This window comes from Westerdykella ornata (genome assembly GCF_010094085.1).
Source record: "Westerdykella ornata strain CBS 379.55 unplaced genomic scaffold EI97scaffold_3, whole genome shotgun sequence".
Classification (NCBI taxonomy): Eukaryota; Fungi; Ascomycota; class Dothideomycetes; order Pleosporales; family Sporormiaceae; genus Westerdykella; species Westerdykella ornata.
In genome coordinates, this window is record NW_022986853.1 from 501,482 (window position 1) to 523,334 (window position 21,853).

At 54.7% G+C, this 21,853-nt stretch overlaps 6 protein-coding genes across 6 annotated transcripts; 4 read left to right on the forward strand and 2 right to left on the reverse strand.

Annotated features, from left to right (window-relative positions):
• Positions 1–332: 332 nt before the first annotated feature.
• Positions 333–5,979, forward strand: EI97DRAFT_370810 (uncharacterized protein; the record flags this gene model as incomplete). Its single annotated transcript, XM_033795253.1, has 3 exons — positions 333–3,099; positions 3,149–5,834; positions 5,898–5,979. The coding sequence occupies 3 exons, from the start codon at positions 333–335 to the stop codon at positions 5,977–5,979; spliced, it is 5,535 nt and encodes a 1,844-aa protein (XP_033656879.1).
• Positions 5,980–7,386: 1,407 nt separating this feature from the next.
• Positions 7,387–11,151, reverse strand: EI97DRAFT_430425 (uncharacterized protein). The gene is made up of 3 exons (XM_033797686.1): positions 10,414–11,151; positions 7,794–10,354; positions 7,387–7,687 (listed from the first exon to the last, which is right to left on the reverse strand). Exons 1-3 carry the CDS (start codon positions 10,918–10,920, stop codon positions 7,444–7,446), a joined length of 3,312 nt encoding a protein of 1,103 aa, XP_033656880.1. The 5' UTR covers positions 10,921–11,151; the 3' UTR covers positions 7,387–7,443.
• A 251-nt stretch (positions 11,152–11,402) lies between these two features.
• Positions 11,403–13,647, reverse strand: EI97DRAFT_430427 (nucleotide-binding domain-containing protein). Its single transcript, XM_033797687.1, has 4 exons — positions 13,619–13,647; positions 13,448–13,564; positions 12,471–13,371; positions 11,403–12,395 (listed from the first exon to the last, which is right to left on the reverse strand). Exons 3-4 carry the CDS (start codon positions 13,329–13,331, stop codon positions 11,553–11,555), a joined length of 1,704 nt encoding a protein of 567 aa, XP_033656881.1. The 5' UTR covers positions 13,332–13,371; positions 13,448–13,564; positions 13,619–13,647; the 3' UTR covers positions 11,403–11,552.
• Positions 13,648–13,957: 310 nt separating this feature from the next.
• On the forward strand, positions 13,958–16,276 carry EI97DRAFT_412293 (uncharacterized protein; the record flags this gene model as incomplete). Its single annotated transcript, XM_033796756.1, has 2 exons — positions 13,958–14,311; positions 14,361–16,276. 2 exons carry the CDS (start codon positions 13,958–13,960, stop codon positions 15,975–15,977), a joined length of 1,971 nt encoding a protein of 656 aa, XP_033656882.1. The 3' UTR covers positions 15,978–16,276.
• A 287-nt stretch (positions 16,277–16,563) lies between these two features.
• Positions 16,564–18,512, forward strand: EI97DRAFT_173379 (uncharacterized protein). Its single transcript, XM_033793445.1, has 4 exons — positions 16,564–16,734; positions 16,788–17,263; positions 17,319–17,604; positions 17,651–18,512. The coding sequence occupies exons 1-4, from the start codon at positions 16,683–16,685 to the stop codon at positions 18,157–18,159; spliced, it is 1,323 nt and encodes a 440-aa protein (XP_033656883.1). The 5' UTR covers positions 16,564–16,682; the 3' UTR covers positions 18,160–18,512.
• A 352-nt stretch (positions 18,513–18,864) lies between these two features.
• Positions 18,865–20,777, forward strand: EI97DRAFT_370555 (uncharacterized protein; the record flags this gene model as incomplete). Its single annotated transcript, XM_033795238.1, has 4 exons — positions 18,865–19,007; positions 19,201–19,443; positions 19,504–19,987; positions 20,034–20,777. The coding sequence occupies 4 exons, from the start codon at positions 18,865–18,867 to the stop codon at positions 20,775–20,777; spliced, it is 1,614 nt and encodes a 537-aa protein (XP_033656884.1).
• Positions 20,778–21,853: the final 1,076 nt, after the last annotated feature.

Here is a 21,853-nt window from a genome sequence, read left to right on the forward strand (position 1 = left end):
CAACCTCAACAACACGCCTCCCTCCCAGACGCACTCGTCGTGCCCTTCGTTTTGTCTCCTTCGCTTTTCAGAGTCTAATGCCCTTATTTCTCTCGTTTGCATAGATTTTGGTCCCTTTGTAGGCTGACGCTCGCTGCCGTCCTGCCCACCTCCGCCAGTCGCTGTTTGTTCCCCTGGACGAACCTGCATTCCACACCCCAAAACACCCCTTCTTCGTAGCATTGCCCTCCGAGAAGACATCGCCTGGAAACGCCCGTCTCTCGACTCGCTGAACGTCTTCTGAACGTCTCCTCTCGCTCAGCGCTCCCGCATTGGGACGCGTCCCGCCTACCATGGCCAGCTCTGCCTTCGCTGGTTCGGCCCACCACAACCAGCCCTCCCTCCCTGCCCTGCCCCAGCACCAGCAGACCGATGAACACATAACAGCACACCTAGGCAGCCGCTTCCACCAGAAGCTTGCCGTTTCGTCTCTAGGCTGCCAGGGCATCGTTTCGCTCAACACCTACAAAGACGCCAGCCAGGGTCCCGATGGCGGGAAAGATGGGAGCGCCCAACAGGCCGTCGAGGACCTCGCCCAGCGTGTCTACACCCGTATGGGCCACCGGTCCGAGGACCAGGCTGTCGTCTTTCTTGGTGAATCCGGCTCTGGAAAGACGACCCTTCGCGGCCATTTGCTGAAAGCCCTTCTTTCCCATTCCGCTACCCCCTTGTCCAAGATGATCGAATCCGCAAACTTTATCTTCGACGCCTTCACCACCACCAACACAACCACCAGTCCCACGGCCTCCAAGGCTGGCCTCATGTTGGAGCTCCAGTATGAGACTGCCAACAACTACGCTACCCTCCTCGGCGCCCAGTTCATCGCACATCGCCATGAAAGAAGCAGGATAGCATCCGTTCCCACGGGAGAACGCAACTATCACATCTTCTATCACATGTTGAGCGGTCTAAGCCCGTCAGAGAAGGCCCATCTCCACCTCGACTCGATCGCATCCGAGGCCGCTGGAACCAGAACGTCCGTAGGAGCCCGAAAGCGATGGCGGTACCTGGGCCATCCAACAATGCTCAAGCTCGCCATCGATGATAGACGCGGCTTCGAAGAGTGCAAGGCAGCCTTCAGGAGGCTGCACTTCTCCAGCGGAGACATAGGCGGCATCTGCACCGTCCTCGCCGCCATCCTCCATCTTGGCCAGCTGGAATTCGAGACCGGCCAAAAGACCACTCCGGCTGCAGACGACAGCGGCGGTTACTCGCACGAAGGTGGCGAGTCGGTCACACTCGTCAAGAACCGAGAGTCGTTGGTTGCCTTGGCTGCCGTCCTGGCCGTGAATATGGATGAGCTGGAGCAGTGCTTCCAGTACAAGACGGCGCACGCAGGCAACACTCGATACACGGTCATTCTGGATCCACGCGGTGCTCGTGCTAAAGCAGACGAGCTTGCACGTGCCCTGTATTCGCTGCTGCTTGCCTATGTCATGGAGCGCCTGAACAAGGAGCTCTCCCAACTGCCCGATCAGGTAGTCAACACCATTTCCGTGGTCGACTTCCCCGGATTCGCTTATACGTCCACCACCGGCTCCGTTCTCGATCAGCTCCTGATCAATTCTGCCAATGAAGCCCTCTTCAACTTTTGCCAGCAGAGCTTCTTCAACCGACAGATCCAGGAGATGGAAGCCGAGGAGATTGCCATCCCCGAAATGGAATACTTCGACAACAATAACGCAAAGGTCGGCCTGCTGAGGTCCGGGAACGGCCTGCTAGCCATCTTGGACGATCAGGCGCGTCGCGAGAAGACCGACCACCAGTTCCTCGAAGCAATCCGCAAGCGCTTTGATGGAAAGAACGATGCCATCGTCCCCGGTAGCTTGATGGTGAAACAACCAGGAAGCAACTTTGCAACCCCAAATCCGTCGGCGTCCTTCACCATCCGCCACTACGCCATGGACGTCGACTATCCGGTCGAAGGCCTGCTCGAGGAAAACCGTGACATCGTCTCAGCCGATATGGTCGCCCTCCTCCAAAGCTCACGTAACACGTGTGTAAACCAACTGCTGGGCCAGGAGGCGTTGAACAAGGTCACTCATCCCAAGGAGAGGACAGCCATCATGGAAGCGTCCGTCAGCTCCAAGCCCATGAGGACCCCGAGCGTTGCGAGGCGCAAACCGACCACGACGGGCCGTGCTGGCCGTCAACGCGGCCCCTTCGAGGAGGACGCCATGAGCGATGCTGATAGCACTGTGTCCGGCGGAAAGAAGGGCGGTGGGAACCGGAAAGGCACCGGCGCGGCGGCCCAGGTCGTCAGCGCCCTGAAGATTCTCGAGTCTGCCCTATGCAAGGCCAACGCGTACTTCGTCTTCTGCCTCAAACCGAACGACCGGCGCATTGCCAACCAGTTCGACACCAAGTGCGTCCGCACGCAGGTGCAAACCATGGGCATCGCCGAGATCAGCAAACGCCTCCGCGTCGCCGATGTCAGCGTATTTCTTCCGTATGGGCAGTTCCTCGGCTTGGCTGCCCCCGAAATCGACCTCGTAGGGAGTGAGAAGGAAAAGGCCGAGATGGTTCTGCGTAACAAACCCTGGCGAGACAACGAGGTCCGCCTTGGCGCGACCGGCGTCTTCCTGAGCGAGAATCGCTGGTTGGAGATTGCCAACATCGCCGACATTCCCCCCTTACCCGTGGGGGTGTCGGCTTCCGAGGACAACCTCCTCTCGCCTGAGGCCGCCCGTTCTTTCACTGCCGATCCCAGAAGGGGTCTGCTTGACCCCTCCCCCTACAGCGATGACAAACGCCGCAGCTATATGGATGCTCCGTCCGAAGCTGCTTCGGGCGGCGACATGTTTCAAGGGGTGGAAAAGGCGGAACTGGTTAGTGAGAAAACTGGACGGAAGGGTCTCGAGAAGATCGATGAACAAGAAACCAAAGCCAGCCGCAAACGTTGGCTCTTCCTCGTCTACCTACTTACCTGGTGGATTCCCGACAAGTTCATAGAATGGTTTGGAAGGATGAAGCGGCAGGATGTGCGGACTGCATGGCGCGAGAAGCTGGCTATCAACATGCTCATCTGGCTGACCTGCGGCTTCTTCATCTTCCTCATGAGTAAGTCGAAAAGGATCTTGATCCCCAAGCAATAGCTCACCCTGCTCAGTTGGCTTTCCTGCCGTCATATGCCCCACGCAGCATGTCTACTCCCCCGCCGAGCTCTCGCACTATGATGCCAAGGACGGTCGTCCTGCTTATGTCGCTATGCGCGGTATCGTGTACGACCTTGGCAAGTACATTCCGGCCCATTATCCGTCAATCGTTCCTCGCCAGCAGCTGGAAAGGTATGCTGGTAAGGATGCGACCAACCTGTTTCCCGTTCAGGTCAGCGCTCTGTGCAATGGTGTTGGTGACAGCGGTATACACCCGGGCGTGCAGCTCAACTACAGGACCTCCAACTATACGGACCAGACCAACTTGATCAGCACGACGGACAAGAACGCCCGGTATCACGACTTCCGATGGTTCTACAATGACTCCCGTCCGGATTGGTGGTACGAGCAACAGATGTTCTTGAAATCGAACTACATGAAAGGCCGGGTAGGATACAGTCCCCAGTACCTCAAGACTCTGGCCACCAAGAAGAACCATGCCATTGCGTACATGTACGGCAAGGTGTACGATTTCACCGAATACATACCTGGTGGTCGTGAAGTCAAGGAAAAACTCAACGGAGAGCCGGGACCGGATATGCCAGCGGATCCTGACTTCATGCATAAAGATGTTGTCGAAATTTTCCGAGTGCAGGCTGGTAACGATATCAGCAAGTACTGGGAGGCGTTGAAACTGGATTCCAAGACGAGAAAAAGCATGCAGCAGTGCTTAGACAATCTCTTCTACGTGGGCGACGTTGACACGCGTAGTTCGGCCAGGTGTCTCTTCGCAAAGTACTTCCTGCTGTCCATCTCCATTCTCATGTGCAGCGTTATCCTGGCCAAGTTCATTTCTGCGCTCCAATTCGGCAAGAAGAACATCCCAGAGGACCTTGACAAGTTCATCATCTGCACCGTCCCTGCTTATACGGAGGACGAGGAATCTCTCCGACGTGCCATCGATTCAGCCGCCACCATGAAGTATGAGGACAAGCGTAAACTGCTGGTCGTCATCTGTGACGGTATGATCATTGGTCAAGGAAACGACAAACCCACGCCGAATATCGTGCTCGATATCCTGAACCCAGATGGGACCGCGGACAATGCCGAACCGCTCAGCTTCGAAAGTTTGGGAGAAGGCCTTAAACAGCACAACATGGGCAAAGTGTACTCTGGGCTCTACGAATGCCAAGGTCACATCGTTCCGTACCTAGTGATCGTGAAGGTGGGGAAGCCGTCCGAAGTCGCAAAGCCCGGTAACCGCGGCAAACGAGATACCCAGGTGCTCATCATGAGGTTCCTCAGCCGGGTTCTGTACAATCTCCCGATGAGCCCGCTCGAACTCGAGATGTATCATCACATTCGCAACATCATCGGTGTCAATCCCCAGTTTTACGAGTTCCTCCTGCAAATCGATGCCGACACTGTCGTCGCTCCGGACTCCGCTTCACGATTCGTCGCAGCGTTCCGCCTGGACAATCGCCTCATCGGCGTCTGTGGTGAAACGGCCCTCACAAACGCGAAGTCGTCGTTTGTTACCATGATGCAGGTGTACGAGTACTACATATCCCACAACCTGACAAAGGCCTTCGAGAGCTTGTTCGGGTCCGTGACGTGTTTGCCCGGCTGCTTCACCATGTACCGCATCCGAGAAGAGGGCGGTAAACCGCTTTTCGTCAGCAAGGAAGTGGTGCAAGAATATTCCAGGATCCGGGTCGACACTCTGCACATGAAAAACCTGCTTCATCTGGGAGAGGATCGATTCTTGACCACATTGCTGCTGAAGTACCACCCCAGGTTCAAGACCAAGTACCTTTTCCGTGCCCATGCGCAGACGGTGGCGCCTGACAGCTGGAAAGTCTTCATGTCGCAGCGTCGCCGCTGGATCAACTCTACAGTGCATAACCTCGTCGAGCTGATGCCGCTGCAGCAGCTTTGTGGCTTCTGCTGTTTCAGTATGCGCTTTGTTGTTTTCCTGGATCTCCTCTCTACGGTTGTGGCGCCCGTCATTGTGGTTTACATTGGCTACCTTATCTATATCCTGGCATATCAGCAGGAGATCGTCCCGATTACAGCTTTTATCCTCCTTGGAGCCATCTATGGGCTTCAAGCCATCGTCTTTATTCTGCGCCGTAAGTGGGAGATGATCGGATGGATGCTCATCTATCTCATTGCGACACCTGTCTTCTCCTTCGCCCTGCCCCTTTATGCCTTCTGGCATATGGATGATTTCTCGTGGGGCAACACGCGAATCGTGACCGGCGAGAATGGCAAGAAGGCCGTCCTTTCCGACGAGGGTACTTTCGATCCCAACAGCATCCCCAAGAAACATTGGGCCACCTACCAGAACGAGTTATTGGACATCCGCACCCTGCCCGACGATCGCTCGGACGTCCGCTCCGAGATCTCCGGCGTCTCCTATGGAACCAAGCACTTCATGGGCTCCGCCTCTGTGGCAGGCTCCGAGTACGGGCATTACCCACCGTCGAGGCCCATGTCGCATCTGGATCTCCCGCGCTTTGGCAACAATTCTCGCATGAGCCTGGCGCCTAGCGGGTACGGCTCTTACGATAATCTGGAGATGGCGAACTTAAATCTGCCATCCGACGATCAGCTGTTGGCGGAGATACGGAATATCCTCAGCGAGTCGGATCTCATGACCATCACTAAGAAGGCGGTCAAGATTGAGCTGGAGAAGAGGTGAGTGCTCTGTCGCCTTCGGGCTCCTGCCTCTTTGTGACGTGCGGCTAACTGATTTGGTAGATTCGGAATGGATCTCACGCTGAAGAAGCAGTTTATCGGAAGCGCGGTGGAGAGCCTCATCATGAGTGGCGACTTCCGTTGAGCGCTTCCCGCACGACGGTACTGATCTGTTTCATTTATTTACGAGGATATGCATCCGATAATTTCGAAAAAGTTGCAGCGTTGTGGGGATCTCCATTGACACGTATTTCCTCTCTCTGTTCGAGTTGGTTATCGTCACTCGGGTTCATTGGTTGGGTTCGATGATTTGAGCTACCAGGGATTCATCTTGCATATATAAACAGTATTTAATCAGTATTTAATAGCGGGGTCGCTTGCGAGCGTCGCGGTGCTTGCTTCCTTCTGGTTTTTTTTCAGAGTTGAACGGGCGTGGTCGTACTGGGTTCATGTGTTGTTGGGTTTTTTTGTTCCTTGATTTTTCTTCATTTTGGGTTTCATACGGCGGGTGGGATGGCGATTGGGGGGCATGGCATACATCATCGCATGGCATTTGTTGTTGATTGAGGCAGGGAAGGTGGAGTGGAGCAGACAGAGTCAGAGCGAAGGGGGATGGATGGAGAGGGAAGGGAACTGGTAATCAAGTAGTGCGAGAATGGGAGATGTAGTAATGATTTTGTATGGTGTCTTCATGTTTCCATGTCTCCCTGTAAGGTCAACACGCGCAGTTCTCTGTTTTTCGGAGAAGATTCGAAGAGAAGGGGAGATTTGTGTGGGTGGAGATATCCAGTACAGCAGCTGTTTCTTCTTACCCCTATTTGTTCTACGGATGGACTGATATAGGTGAGCGGGTGGGGGGAATAGGAGGGAAGACTATTTGACTCCTTTCTTGCGGCCCTTGAATAGAAGAAAGATAAATTGCGATTATGCCTAGGGGAAGGAGTATGCCAAACGGACGGAGCGATTTGATTAGCTATGAGGGCCTTCCGTTTTCCCCTTTACGCGCTGGAAAAGCGAGGAAGTAGATTTCTACGACCTGGATGCGAGTAAATTGTTTGTCTTGTCTGTCTGTCTATCTATCTATAGCCGTAGGGCGATAATGTTAACCCCAAGGAAGGTAGGACTTACTTGTCATAGGATACTTTTCTAAGGTATTATATCTCTTTCCCCCTTCATCTATACGAACCTATGGACATGGACATAGATAGAGGGTTCTCAATCTAAACAAACGACTACTGTCGATAACAGACGTCTGTGTGTACAACAGCCAATAGAAGCGATAAAAAGAAGCCACCAATACCACATACCACGTACTTTTGAACGAAGATCTATTTTTTCGCCTATACCTAACATCTGCCTGTCCGCCAGAAATGTGAATGGAAATGCCGCACCCCCTCCGCCCTTTTCCCCACCACCAAAAACAAAACCAACAGAAAATAGAAGACGAGTAAGCTAGATATAAAAACACCACACCCATGCACAACATCCCTTCCCCTTGCTCTCCCCAAATCCCCCGCGAACTCCACCCCTCCCTCTCTCTACTCAACCCTGCTCCCCATCCCCATCCCGCAACTCAAAACCCAAGCCCCCTCTCCCCAACCCCACCGCCCTAATTGATATCAAACTCCCCCTTCAACTTGACAATCAACTTCCACTCATCCTGACTGACGTCGTTTCTGAAAAATTCCTTGAGCGTATCGATGCTCTTCCGGCTGATGGCGCTGAACAGCATATCCTTCTCCTCCAGATGGCGGCCGTACATGGGCTGGTTGGGCCCCTCGATCTTGATGGCCACGGACGGCTGGCCCTTTTTGCAGATGGGTATCTGTTTGTGGTCGCGCTCGATCGACGTTCTGTGTTCGCGCGTATTAGCTTCTGGTACTCTTCTCACGACAATGGTGGGACGATGGGGGGAAAAAGAAAAAGAAAAGGAGAGAAAAGGGGAAAAGGGGAACTCACACTCTACCCAACTGCAAAATCTCCTTGGTTCCCGTGACGGGATTCCGCTTAATACACGCAATCGGCGTCGTGAGCTTCAAATTCCCATCCACGACATCCACGCCAATAACAATGGGATCCTTCTTATTGAACACGGCCACCGGTTTGAGCACGCAGGGGAACACAGCCAACATCTTGCTGTCCTCCTTGCGCTGCTCCTCGAGCGCCTTCATGTGCGCCGTGAACTTGTCGAACAGGTGGTAGATGATGTCGGCCTCGAAGATCTTGACGCCAATCTCGTCGGCGTACTGCCGCGCCTCCTTGTCGACCTTGACGTCGAAGCACAGCATCACGGCGTACTCTTTCGCTTTCTCCAACATGACACCGCAGCGCAGCACGTCCTTCTTGAAGACGGGGCCGATGGAGATGGTCGCGACGGGGATCTTGGAGACGCGCAGGAACTCGAGCAGGGCTTCGAGCGAGCCCAGGGTAGATGCTTGCACGGAGACACCGCGACCCGTCTTCGAGACTTTGCTGAGCAGGTGCGCGAGGTCGCCCATGACTTCGTCCATGAGATCTTCCTCGTCGTCGTCCTTGCCAACCACCAGAAGGCGGGAGCCGGCAATCGCAGTGTCGAGACCGTCAGCCGCGATCTTGATACCCATGGCGGCTTTGACTTCCTTGTTGTGCACGTATTGGGATTTGACGCGAAGTTCCTTCATTTCAGCCGGGGTTAGGAGGGCGCGAATGTTCGTGGCTATGGGTTCCGGGTTACCGCATAGCACTATTCGATCTCCTTCGTGAAGCACACCATTGGATAGGATCACATCGATGGTCGTACCGAGGCCTTCGACGACCTTGACTTCGAGCACCGTGCACTCCACTTCGGAGAGGTACATGAGGTTGGACGTCATACGCTCCTGCGTCAGCTTAACGATAAGCTTCAGCATATCCGGGATACCTTCGCCGGTATGTGCCGAAGTCGGAACAACAGAGACATATCGTGCCATGTTCTTGTTCTTGTAGAAGAGCTCCGAGTTGAAGCCCTGCTCCATGAGCTGCGTGTGGACGAACTTCCAGCGCTCCTCGAACTCGGCCTGCGTTGACTTCTTCTGGAACGCCAGGCTGTCCTCGAAGCCATTGTTGTCGATGCGCGACCAGCCGTACAGACGATCGATTTTGTTGAGCGCAACGATGAAGGGAGTCTTCCTCTCGCGCAGCAACCTCATTGATTCGAGAGTCTGGGGCTCGAGACCGTGCACAATGTCGACGACGAGAATGGCGATGTTACAGAGAGACGAGCCGCGGGACCGCAAGTTAGTGAAGGACTCGTGACCGGGCGTATCGATGACCAGCAGACCAGGGACGTTGAACTTGAAGCTGCCGTCCTTGTTGACGACCGCCGTCTTCTTCTGAAGCGCCTCGACAGGGAAGTAGGTAGCGCCAATCTGCTGCGTGATACCACCAGCTTCGCCTTCCTGGACATTGGTTGAACGGATCTTGTCGAGCAGCTTCGTCTTTCCGGTATCGACGTGGCCGAGAATACAGCAAATGGGTGAACGGAGGTTATCCTTTGACCGTGCAGCCAGAGCTTCCTCGTGCTGCTTCTTGCGCCTCTCGGCCGCCGCAGCCTTTCGCGCTGCCTCTGCCCTCTGCGTTGCTGTGCGCTCCTCATCTTCTGATGACTCTTCCTCGCTCTCACTCTCGGATTCCGACTCGGGCTCTGCGGGCTTCTTAGCAGCAGGCTTTCCGTTCGCCGCAGGCGTAGATGTGGCTTCGGCTTCTGGTTTGGCTGCAGGCTTCGCTTCGGGTTTGGCAGCCGGCTTCTCCTTCGGCTTCGCTTCCTCCTCCTCGTCTGTCTCCGCGTCCCAGCTGTCCTTGACGCCTTCCATCTGGTCCGCTTGTGCCTCCCAGTCATCCCCACTGTCGGTCTCCTCCGCCTTCTTCGCAAGAGCTTCCTCCTTGGCTTTCTGAGCTGCAGCTTCGGCAGCAGCAGCCTGCTCCTCAGCTATCCGCAGCTCTTCCAGCTTCCTCGCCGCCTCTTCCGCCTCCTTCGCAGCTTCGGCTTCCTTCTGCTCCTGGGCTTTATTGTTCCGCTTCTTCTTCCGATCATCGTACACGGGCTTCTTCTTCTCTACCGGCTCCTCCAAGCCCAAAACCTTGGCTCCGCCACTTTCCAGCATCTGCTTCATCCGGAGCTCAGCCCTTGCCTTGGCCTCCTTCTGCGCCTTGGTCAGAAACTTGCCCTCCTTCTTCAGCTGCTCAATCTTCTCCTTTTCCCTCTGCTTCTTGAGTGCTCTGGCCTCCTCTCTCCGCTTCTGCTCCTCGGCCTCTCGTCGCTCCTCCTCTTCAATCCTCGCCTTCTCCTCGGCCTCCAATCGCGCCAGTTCCTCTTCCCGCCTTCGTCGCTCCTCCTGCTGTTTCTGCAGCGCCAGCAGCACAGGATTGAGCTTCTTCTTCTTGCCTCCGGCAGCAGCGGGGGCGGGCTCAGCGGCCGGCGCTGGGGTTGCGGCGGGAGCTGCCTTCTCCTCTGCCTTTGGAGCTTCGGTCTTCGCAGGAGCAGTTGCCTTCTTCTTGGCCGCCTGACAATTGTATTAGCGCAAGACCTCTCACAGTCTTATTAGAGAATATTGTCACATACCTGCTCCTTCTTCCGCTGTTTCTCCCTCTCCTTCTTCTCCTTCTCCTTCTCCGCCTTCGTCTTCACCCTCGGCCCATCCGCCTGCGCCTGGGAAGCCGGCTGCTTCTCCTCCTCCTGCTTCTTCTCCTGCCCCTTCCCCTTCTTCTTCCCGTAATTCCCCGCAAACACATCGTCGTCGTCCTCGAAGCTCCCTTCCTGCGGCGCCTTACTCGCCAGATCCTCCGCAGCAGCGGCAGCAGTGGCGTCTTCCCCCTCGACGAAATCGTTGTTCGCCCCCTTCTTGTTCTTCTTGTTCTTGGTGCGGCGCTGCAGCGCGGCCATCAGGCCGCCGCCCAGGGCATCGTCGTCTGCGGGTGCGGATGCGGGTGCGGGGGATTCGTCGGCGGCGGCGGCGGGAGAGTCTGCGGCGGGGGCGTCGTTGGATTGCGCGGCTGGGATGGATTCGCCCAGTTCGGCTTCCCAGTCGTCTTGCTGGGCTTTCTTGGAGCCCTTCTTCTTTGGCGGCATGGTGGTGGTGGAGGTGGAGGTGGTGGGTAATAACTGTGTACGGGATAATAAGAGGAAATGAAGAACCAGGCACCCAACTCGTGAGAAGCTTCGCCGCAGTTATCTGCAAACAACTAATGCCCGGCCGGAAGAAGTCTACGCCGAAGTTGTAGGGTTAAAGAGCGACAGAAAATGGCGGCTCTCTGGTGGCGAACCCACAAAACGGGACCGAAATTCGAACGGCGTGCAGGTGGAATCGGGTCGGGGGGGCTTTGGTGGGGGTGGCAGGGCCGCGAAGACGTGGGTGGGGTCTTGGCGGGATAGTGGCCTTAGGCACAACGGTGAATGAAATGATGAATGTGGTTTTCTCGGAATTGAATGTGACATGTCTTTCTTTTATGAAATAGGGTGCATGGGGGCGTTGGTAGGACGGTCAAAGACTGTGAAGGATTTCTACATTGATATGTGCTACACGCTACCACAGTCGACAGCTTTCACTTGGGTCTCATGGTATGAATTGATTGTCTAAATTCCGCTGATTGATCTAATCGCTCGAATGGAGTTCCTTCTATACATGCTTATGATAATAAAACTTCCTGTCCGATGAGCACCATCCTCTATTCCTTAGACTCCAGGCGAACAAGCACTCACCCTCACCGATCCAGAACCTCTAACATCTCTTCCACAGTCCCAAACTTCTCCCTCGGCTTCCCCTTTGCGGCTCCCCTCTCCTTTTCCACCTTATCAATGACATGCCACTCCTTCCACCCCACAGGCCTCACGCCCCTACTTTCTACCTTCTCCCTCAATGCATCCCATCCCCTTCTCTCCCCCTTGGCTCCTTCTTCGTGTCCCAGAAACGGCACCTCCTCGGCCCAATCCTGAACAACCACGTCGGCAGTCGTAAACGCATCTTTCATGGTACTCGCAATCACGCCCGTCGGTCCGCGCTTCACCCACCCAGCGCAATACAACCCTGGTACATGTCCCGCCGATAGGTTTCCAGGTCCCAACGAGGGAGACATTACGCGTCCATACGCGTCGTTGGGGATGACACCGAGCTTGGAGTCGAAGAGGACACCGATGTCGGATAAACCTAGGAGGGCGGCCGACTTGTAGCCTATGGAACGGAAGGCTACCGAGGCGGGCAGAGTCATGTCTTGCTCCTCGGTGTTAGGAACCACGCGAGCGGCGTTGGAGTAACGATCTGCATCATCTGCGAATCTCTGAGGAGCGAACGTTATTGACGATATATGTTTATCATTATCCGGCGAGGGATTGAACGATTTTGGACTTAGCAGGAAACTCAAGGACCAGTTTTTTGGTGATGTGTCAGGGGGAGCATCCGGTGTGCCTTTGAGGAGGACCTCGCCGATGCGTCTTTGGATGCGAGGGAGGGATTTGGGGTTTTCTGGGTAGAAGGAGCTAGAGATGGGCGTGAAAGAGACGCCGGGGATATGCATGAGCTCGCGGACTTCCTTGACGGTGAAGGCGGCCTATATGATTCGAGTTAGGACTATGAGGTAATGTGGGGAATGCGTTCGGAATGAGAAACCAAGTCAAATACATACTTGGAGCGGTCCCCGTCTCCCCACCACCTTCACTCTCTTCACCCGGCTCTTCGCCAGCGTCTCGAGCGCCGCCTCCGTGATATCCGTCTTCCGCAGCGCATCCACAGGAGTGAGCAGTATGCGTGCAACATCCAACGCTACATTGCCCTGACCGATGACTATGGCGTCCTCGCCCGCATCCAGCGCTGGCGCCAGTGATGCGAGTTGTGGGAGTCCGTTGTACCACCCTACGAACTCCCGCGCAGAGTACACGCCTCCCAGATCTTCCCCAGGAATCCCCAATTTCCGATCCTGACTGGCGCCGTAGGCGAAAATGATGGAATCATAGTGCGCCTTCATCTCTTTCAGCTCTACATCCCGTCCCACAGCCACATTCCCGATGTACGTGAACCGCGAGTCCTCCGCTACCTCTTCGAATTTGTTTTCGCAATTCTTGACTTCCGGGTGGTCAGGGGCGACGCCGAAGCGTGCGAGGCCGTAAGGTACGGGAAGCTGCTCATACATGTCTACATGGGCGGTTAGGAGCTTGGAGAGGAGCCGATAGGCTGTGTAGAAGCCTGCAGGGCCGGAGCCGATAATTGCGGCGCGGAAAGGGTTTGGGTTTGTGGTAGATGGGTGCGTCGTGTAAGCATGGCATTGCTGGAAGCTCAGAGACGTTCTTGAGGTTGTCTTGGGCAAACGTGGTGGAATCAAGGTCGATATAGGGTGTTTGTGAAGGGGAGAGGCGCTGAGGAAGCCATTACGTCCGCCGATCAAAGCACCGATCAAAGCACCGGGTCTCCCCGGACGCGCATGAGAAAGACGGCGCGCTAGATTTGCGCACGAATATCGTGCTGGTGTTGATTGAATTGACAGTCGCATCTTGCAACTGTCGAAGTTCGCAAGTGAGCGTCATTTTTGCCTGTCGCCGATTAGTAAGCCGCAGGTCTGAAGAAACCACGATGCCATCCAGTCTTCCCTCTCAGAAGCAAACTCACAATCCATGGTCTAATAAATGTCTCGGTGCGCGAACATTGAATCATCGCGGCGCGCGAGAGGAGTGGAGGGAACGTGGTCTGCATCCCCGGGGACCACCCTAGATCGCAGCAAAAAAGCTTACACAGTAAGGCGAGCTCCTTTCCTTGGGTTATGTTACTCGCATTACTTGCCTTCCATTGCCAATGCTAAACGAGGCAGGCCTCACGATCCGCCATACTGTGGTAAATCGTACCGCCTCCACGTCCGTCCGTAGGTATGATTTCTTGGTCGACAGTTCTCAGCTCCCCTCATAATGCATTGCGTCATACAAGCTGATTGTTGCCGTGGCAACGCGTATTTGTTACCTACCTCCTCCAGAGATCATCCCACCCCATGTCTCCTGGGCCCATCCCATCACATTCCTCCCGCCTAACGAAGGCAGCATCCCTTCGTTGAAGTCTACATTCCACAGTTCGCTCAACGAAGGTTTTGCATTCTTTTGGCCTTCGGCAACTGGAACGTCGTTCACCATGGGCCGCTGGCAGCCCTACCTGCGCACATCCGAGAGCGACTCGCCCTTCGTGGACAAGTTCAATCCCAAAGCTGTCACCATGGCGAGCTACAGGCTACCGCCGCCAAAGAAACCGAAGCCTGATGGACCCTTGATCGATTTCAACAGGCACCCGGATAGCCACATCGTCTTGCCATTTAACAAGACCAAAGCAAAGCCCATGAACCCCACGGTCAAGGTGTGGATCAAGGTCACGAGATGGATTCAATGTGTCTTCCGAGTGCTTACTCTATTTGGTGCTGTCGGGGTGCTGCTATGTGCTATCTTCATCCGCGGAGCCGGGAACACCGAAGGCTACATAATACGGATACCTGTATGAGAAATCATGGACCGGGTCGAAACAGAGCTAACAAATCCATCAGCCTGGAGTGGATATGGTCAACTGTCTCTACGCCATCTACCACCTTCTGAGGGCAGCAAAGTCACGGCCCGCGGGAAGCTCTGCGAGCTACCACTTCTTCGCGGCTGTTATGGATGCTGGTTTCATCCCCTTTTACGTCTTCACTGCGCTGCTCTCGAAGCGAAACTACAATGAGCCCGCCGGGACAGATGGCCGATGGAGAACATTCTTCCCTACGGACGAAGAGACTGACAAGGTGCTGCAAGCGGCATGGCTTGCGGCTACCACGGTTGGAGGGTTACACATTGCCTCAATCATCTTGGACCTCTACCTGGTCATCATGTTCCGGAAGATCTCCAAACTGCCTCCTGATATGAACCCATTGGAGGATAATCTTACCTCACGCCAGAAGACGAAGCATAAGCACAAGAACTCCTCGATATCCGCCATTACCCCTCTGACTGCCGAGGACAAGCGGCTCAGCACACAGAGTGGAAAATCGACGCTAGTTGGTGATAGAAACTCGCAGTCGTATCCTCTCATCTCGGAGAAAGAGATTCCTGCTCCAGAAGAGAATCAGATCCATTTCATGCACACGCGAAACAACTCAGCAGTGGCTTACTCGCCGCATACACCAAACTCTGCTCGCTATTCCAGGTCCCTCTATTCGCAACAAGCCTCAGCTCAACAGTCACGCACGGACCTAAACCATAGGGACGATTTGCATCGTCGTCATGAGGACTCGGATAATGAGACATTAGCGCAGCGCAAGTCGTTCCTTGCACAGCAGAATCTCAAAAGGAGCTCCAGACCGCAATCTATGGCCTCTTCTCGGCAGGAATTTTACACGCCGCCTTCTACCACAGAAACCAAGCGCTCTACGGGCGATATCTCTCAGCAGAGTCTACAATCGGACAACTGGTTCGTCCATACTGCGGACAACGAGGATGAGGAGGTGCCTCGAAATCGGCCACAGTCCATGTTTGCCTCCAAGTCAGGACAAGGCTACAGGGCTGTAGCCACATACGATGATGTTTCGGATGAAGAGCTTGAACCTCCTATGATGCCTCAACCTCTTCGCATGAACCCGCCCACTCCACCTCCTGCCAAGATGACTGCGACTGCACAAGGCTCAACAGAACAAGACTCGAGCGAAGCTACACTCACTCGCTCACCAAGCCGAACAAGTACTCCGAAGCCTCGATTTTATGGAGACCTGCAAGCCGCCACGCGCAGCATCCGCAATGGAGGCTCGCCAGCCAACGCCTCCGGACCATCGCCAACAAAGCCATCAACACCAAACGATCTTCCTAGCTCAACGAAGCTCTACACCACCAATGCACCAATGCCTAAACCCGCGCCAACCTCACCCTTTAGTCTAGATAAGAAAGCTTTCTCGAGCGTTCGCAGGACAGGAGAAGTATCCCACTCTCCAGTCAGAGGGCAGTCTCCGCGAGTAATCAGCCGCACAGGCGTTGACTACAGCGGGCGCTATGACTTCGACGATGAGTCTGATTTGGGCACGCCAGGCCGCAGACGCGATGTGAGCGGGAAGATCGCTGAGGAGGGACGCGGTGGGCTGGGGAATGGTGGGAAGTGGGGGATGAGGGCTAGGAAAGTGAGCGGCGTCGCGGCATAGGCACCTGGATGTTGAGAAATTATCACATTACTGCCTCTTTCACGTCCGATTGAACGTACACTCCCCTCCAGTTTCTCCGTGGGTGAGATGACCTAGTCGGTGCAAGCGAATTGGCTATCACCCAATACTGCTATGAGAAGAGTAGCTTATTAGAGGAGCTGGTGTGTCCGTGTAATTCGTAGCTGTTCGATCGGACATGGAAACCTCAAGGATATCGTGCTGGATTTTGAGTTCGATTGAGGTTAACTTGTTTCGACTTTCTGGAGACATTAACTATTACCTTATCAAGGTTTTCGCCGGAAGCGCCCCTTGTTTATTTATCTATTTAGCCATGAGCCCCAGCGTGACGCGGCATCGCACTCCACACGTGATTTCGCATCATGATCCAGGCCGACGCATGGATCCAGGCACGGTGCGACCCCTTTGTCTTTTCCTCATACAACCACGCGACATATTGGCCTGCTGAAGCATTCCGTACGCGTTTGGCCCGATTCTCTCTCTGGACTTCCCCCTGCGACCAGCGCTCGACGTGCGGTCGGTGTCGGCGTCTGCACGGTCCCCGCACACACACGTTGCGCGCGAAACACGTCTCCTGGTACCAGAGAGGTCGCAAACGCAGTCATCGCAACACTCCATCTTGCCATTGTCCAACTTGTGAGCTGGACAACTGGCCTACCGCCATAGTTAGAGCCTCCAGAGGAACCGATGTCCGCCACCGATGGTGCGCCGGTTCTTGTAATACCCCGCCACATGATGGGTGAGCAGACGCGAGCCATGGGAAGCGCCGGCATGAACTGACCTAGCATTCAGATGTCACGGAACTACCACCAGACAACGGCACCGCCCACAGTGCGGAGCTTCCCAATTCCCAAGAATCGGCAACTTCTGCCGCCTCGAGCACTTTCTCTGCGCCAGGGCTACCATCGTCCTCCAGTAACCTGTCCAACTCGACAGTCGCCGAAACGGATTTCAAGTCTACCGTGACGTCGTACCCGTCAAGCCAAAACAAAGTGGAAGACGAAGCTCTTCCTCGTCCGCCGGAGCCTGAGGCCCAAGATGCACATCTTGCACGCCATCCGATCGACGCGGTTGAGCCGCCGCGAACCGGTAACACAACAGCAAGCCCCATGCCGGTCGACTCCCCGGTGTTCGCTCAGGGGTCCAAGAGAACCGCGAGCGGCATGTTGAAGGGGCCGGTCCTCACTATGGATAGCGTCCCGACCGGCAGAACGATACATAAGAGAAACAAAAGTATGGAGGCAAGGCCCGGCGGCCGGATCGGAGAGGTGGGTACCAGCAATGGATACCTGCGTGATGTGTTCGTTGCTGATCATGATGCAGCTGTCCGCACAGCTTAAAACTCGCCTATCATATGCCATGGTCAAGGTCCAGAATGGGTGGGAGAAGAAGTCCCTCGACGACCTTGAGGATGAGACGTCCCAGCTTGGCTCGCCTGTGTCTGGCCCCAGTCGGAGTGAAGGTTTTGGGTCCACGCTGGATTCTCCGAGAGACGTGACAAGGCGCCGGAGACCGAGCGCGCTTTCAGAGATATCCGACCAAGTCATGCTCTCACCAGGACTGCCAAGTCCTTCAGGAGTGTCAAGGTCGTCGGCCGCGACCCCATCGGGTATGCTCTTTTCTATACTATCAGCTCGGGTTCTAACCCTCTGCAGCATATTGGCAGCCACAACAATCTCTTTCCCATGCGCCTCCTGCCTCCCCGATGGTGAACACTGACGGGCATAGCACGGCGCTAGCTCCAGCAGTGGAAATAGCACCTCGCAGAAAACGCCGCTCGAGTGCTTCGTTCCATCCCCCATCCTTACTTGGTCCAAACCAGAAGAAGCATTACAGCGACCTGGGACCTGCCCCTTCCCGGACGGTAAACGCTCCCCAACGACCAGGGATATTGCGCATGCCGAGTCAACAGGCCGAGAAAGATGCCGTTGACACACTCCTATTCCTGAGCAGTCCCAATAACGCCGGTCGCCTGGCGCATACTAGCAGCGGCACCAATGAGACTCCGAAACGAGAGCTCCCTGCACGTCGCGTCATGTTTGAGAATCATATCATGAACGATCATGGCACCGGCCATCTTCCGATGTCACAACCGAACGGTCTCCCAATGTCCCAACCAAACGGGCGATCCGCTTTCTACCACCAGGAAGGTGCTCGTTCATAATACCCTCTGGCAGTGTCTATCGCTTGCATGACTAAGCGTGAATATCCTTAACAGAAGAACGATTGCATTGCACGGTTGGCGTTGTGATACCCATAACTCTATTGCTTTGCAGCATGGAATGCATGTGGTTGGCATGATTAGAGCTTCAACAAGCCTATGTTTTGTGTGGATTGCCTTGTTGGCTGTTTGAATTTCAGTGGGAGCTGGTCATCATATCTGTTGGCTCGATGGTCTGCTGTAGACCTAACGACTTACGATTATCAAGACATTGCCTCATTTATCTCATTTTGAAGCCTGGATTGCGGAGCTGACAGTATTCACAACCTAGGAATTTCTTAGCCCGTCATGGCAAAGCAAAATTATCCGAACATTGGACGAAGTCGTAAGCTGATGTTCACCTCAGGAAAAGACGCTATTCCCAATAAGGTATACTCGTTGAAAGTTCGACGTCATGGGGGATCATTGCGCTAGGGCAATACTCGCGCACCCTAAATGCCTTAGTGATCCATTATTTGGAGATTTATTTCTCATGACCCAGACCTTTTCCTCTCTTCTCTATTCTTCTCTCCGCGCTCCTTTCTTTGTCTTGAACCCGATTGACAACGTTGAAGGGACAATTGGACTGTTTCTGCTCGCTTCGCAACCAACCCTTGGGGGAACTGATATCCCAACACCACACCTGGATTTTACAGAACCACGGCAGCTATGTCTGCCTCAGCACTCCTCAAAAGCCGTGTACGGCGGCCGAGCTATCTGAAGAAGCTCGCAAAGGCAGAGGATTTGCTTCATTACTTCCCCAACGGCGCATACATCGGGTGGTCTGGCTTCACTGGTGTGGGATACCCCAAGTACGTACTTCTTTTCTTTTCTCCTTTTATTCTCATTTTTCATCCACCTTCTCCTCCAAACTCCAATTTCGAAATTCTTCTTCCCCATTTCCAAGTCCACCTAAATTCCACCTCCGACTCCGACCTCCGTTCACCCTCGGAACTGTCTTGACCGAGCATTCCCCGAAGCGATCCGCTAACAGTTCTCCGCTAGGAAGATCCCCACCGCGCTAGCGGACCATGTCGAGCAGAACAACCTCCAGGGCAAGCTCAAGTACAATCTGTTTGTTGGCGCGTCGTCGGGCGCCGAGACGGAGAACCGATGGGCGCGGCTGAATATGATTGAGAGGCGGTCTCCGCATCAGGTCGGCAAGGATATTGCAAAGGGGATCAACAATGGGAACATCAAGTTCTTTGATAAACACCTGAGTATGTTCCCCGTGGACTTGATGTATGGGTAAGTAAGCATCTATAGTCAGTTGAGATGATGTCTGTTGAACACTCTGACAACATGTAGATACTACACCCTGAACAAGCCCAACAACAGAATCGACGTCGCCATTGTCGAAGCCTCCGCCATCACTGATGATGGAGGCATTATCCCCGGCGCCAGCGTCGGTGCCTCGCCCGAAATCATCCAGATGGCAGACAAGATCATCATCGAAGTCAACACCGCCGCGCCTTCATTCGAGGGCCTGCACGACATCACTATGACCGATCTTCCTCCCCGCCGCAAGCCCTACCTGATCATGGGCCCCGAGGACAGGATCGGAACACCCCACATTCCCGTGGATCCAGAGAGGGTCGTTGCCATTGTCGAGTCCGACTATCCCGACCAGACGCAGCCCAATGCGCCCGAGGATGACACCTCTCGCGCCATCGCGTCCAACTTGATCGAGTTCCTCAAGCACGAGGTGGACCACGGCCGTCTTCCCAAGAACCTGCTTCCCATCCAGTCCGGTATTGGCAACATCGCCAACGCCGTCATTGGCGGCCTTGCGGTGAGTCTCTCTTACCCAGCTATGGCGCCAAACCTAATGAATGCAGTCCGGGGGTGCAAACTTTAAGAACCTCCAAGTATGGACCGAAGTGCTCCAGGACTCGTTCCTCGATCTCTTCGACTCGGGCAACCTCGACTTCGCCACCGCAACCTCGATCCGTTTCTCCCCCGATGGCTTCGAGCGCTTCTACAAGAATTGGGACCACTACACGCCCAAGCTGCTCCTCCGCTCCCAGCAGGTCTCCAACTCGCCCGAGATCATCCGCCGCCTAGGCGTCATCGGCATGAACACGCCCGTCGAGGTCGACATCTACGCCCACGCCAACTCGACGTGCGTCATGGGCTCGCGCATGCTGAACGGCCTCGGGGGCTCCGCCGATTTCCTGCGCTCCGCAAAGTACTCCATCATGCACACGCCCTCGACGCGGCCGTCCAAGACGGACCCGACGGGCGTCTCGTGCATCGTGCCCATGTGCACGCACATTGACCAGACGGAGCACGACCTCGACGTCATCGTCACGGAGCAGGGCCTCGCCGACGTGCGCGGCCTGTCGCCCCGCGAGCGCGCCCGCGTCATCATCGACAAGTGCGCGCACCCGGACTACAAGCCCATCCTCGAGGACTATCTGAACAAGGCCGAGTTTGAGTGCCTACGCAAGGGTTGGGGCCACGAGCCGCATTTGCTGTGGAATTCGTTCGATATGCATAAGCATTTGAATGAGCATGGGACGATGAAGTTGCCCAGGTGGGATTATTCGAGTGCGGAGAAGGGGATGCATGGTGAGACGTAGAAGGTGGCGGCGATGGTGGGTAGGAGGGTTTGAAGGCGGGTGATGTTGGTAGATTTATTTGAGCTTGGTGCTTGGACCGGTGGGTGGATGTGAGGAAGGGGAAATGGATTGATGAGTGTGAAGGAGGAAGGTGGTTGTTGTATGATTACAAGATTATGACGCAGAGCTAAGCACGTTTCTACATCTCCATATTTTCATTTGTGATGACTTGCCGGTGCAAGCTGAGAATTGGTTGTCTGACGGCGTTTGTGTCTTGGACAATTGGTATTGTGAGGGGAGATGTGTACAGGAGACCAGTGCGGAAGTCTTGTGGACGGTCACTCCAAACTACCGGATCTAGCTAGGAAGCAGCAACTTCGGTACTGTGGTGGAAGACAGCGGGGAAGAACCCTTGGGAAGCCGTAGGTTCTGACGGAGCCGCCTCTCATGTACGGACTGTAGATACAGTGAGGTGTACAAGCTTCTGAGTACCAAGAATCCATACATACCTGTTCCAACATCTGCCATCCTCCCTGAACGCCCCGGGGCCGCTACCACTTCTGCGTTTGTCTTCGGCACGTGCAGATTCCTCGGTCCGTGATTTCTGCAATTACAGTTCATCGATCTTTTCGTATATAAGTTTCAATTACTTTCCTTACTTTCGCCCTGAGTACAGGATAGCGAAAAAGGTCTATCGGCTTCCAAAGGCAGAGAGTCACGCAGTATTGCACCGATTCGGCCGGTCGACGTTTTTATTGCCATTTGGAGGGCCCTAGTTCGAGTCGTGCTGTGGCATATAATTTTCAATTTTTCCATAGTACGGACAGTAGATACAGTCAGGCGCACTAACTTTCAAATCGGAATCTATATAACTCTGCGGTTTGCCTCAAATCACGGTTTGCTGCGTTTGTGCTCGGCAACATGAAAATATCTCGCGTTTGTCTTTTCTGTAACTACACCGAATTTATGATTTGGTATATAAACTGCAATTACTTTTTATTAATATCGCCCTGAGTACAGGATGGCGAGAAGTGTCTAGCAGCTTCCAAGGGCTGTACATATATACGAAACTATCATCACTCCAACGACCTAGGGCT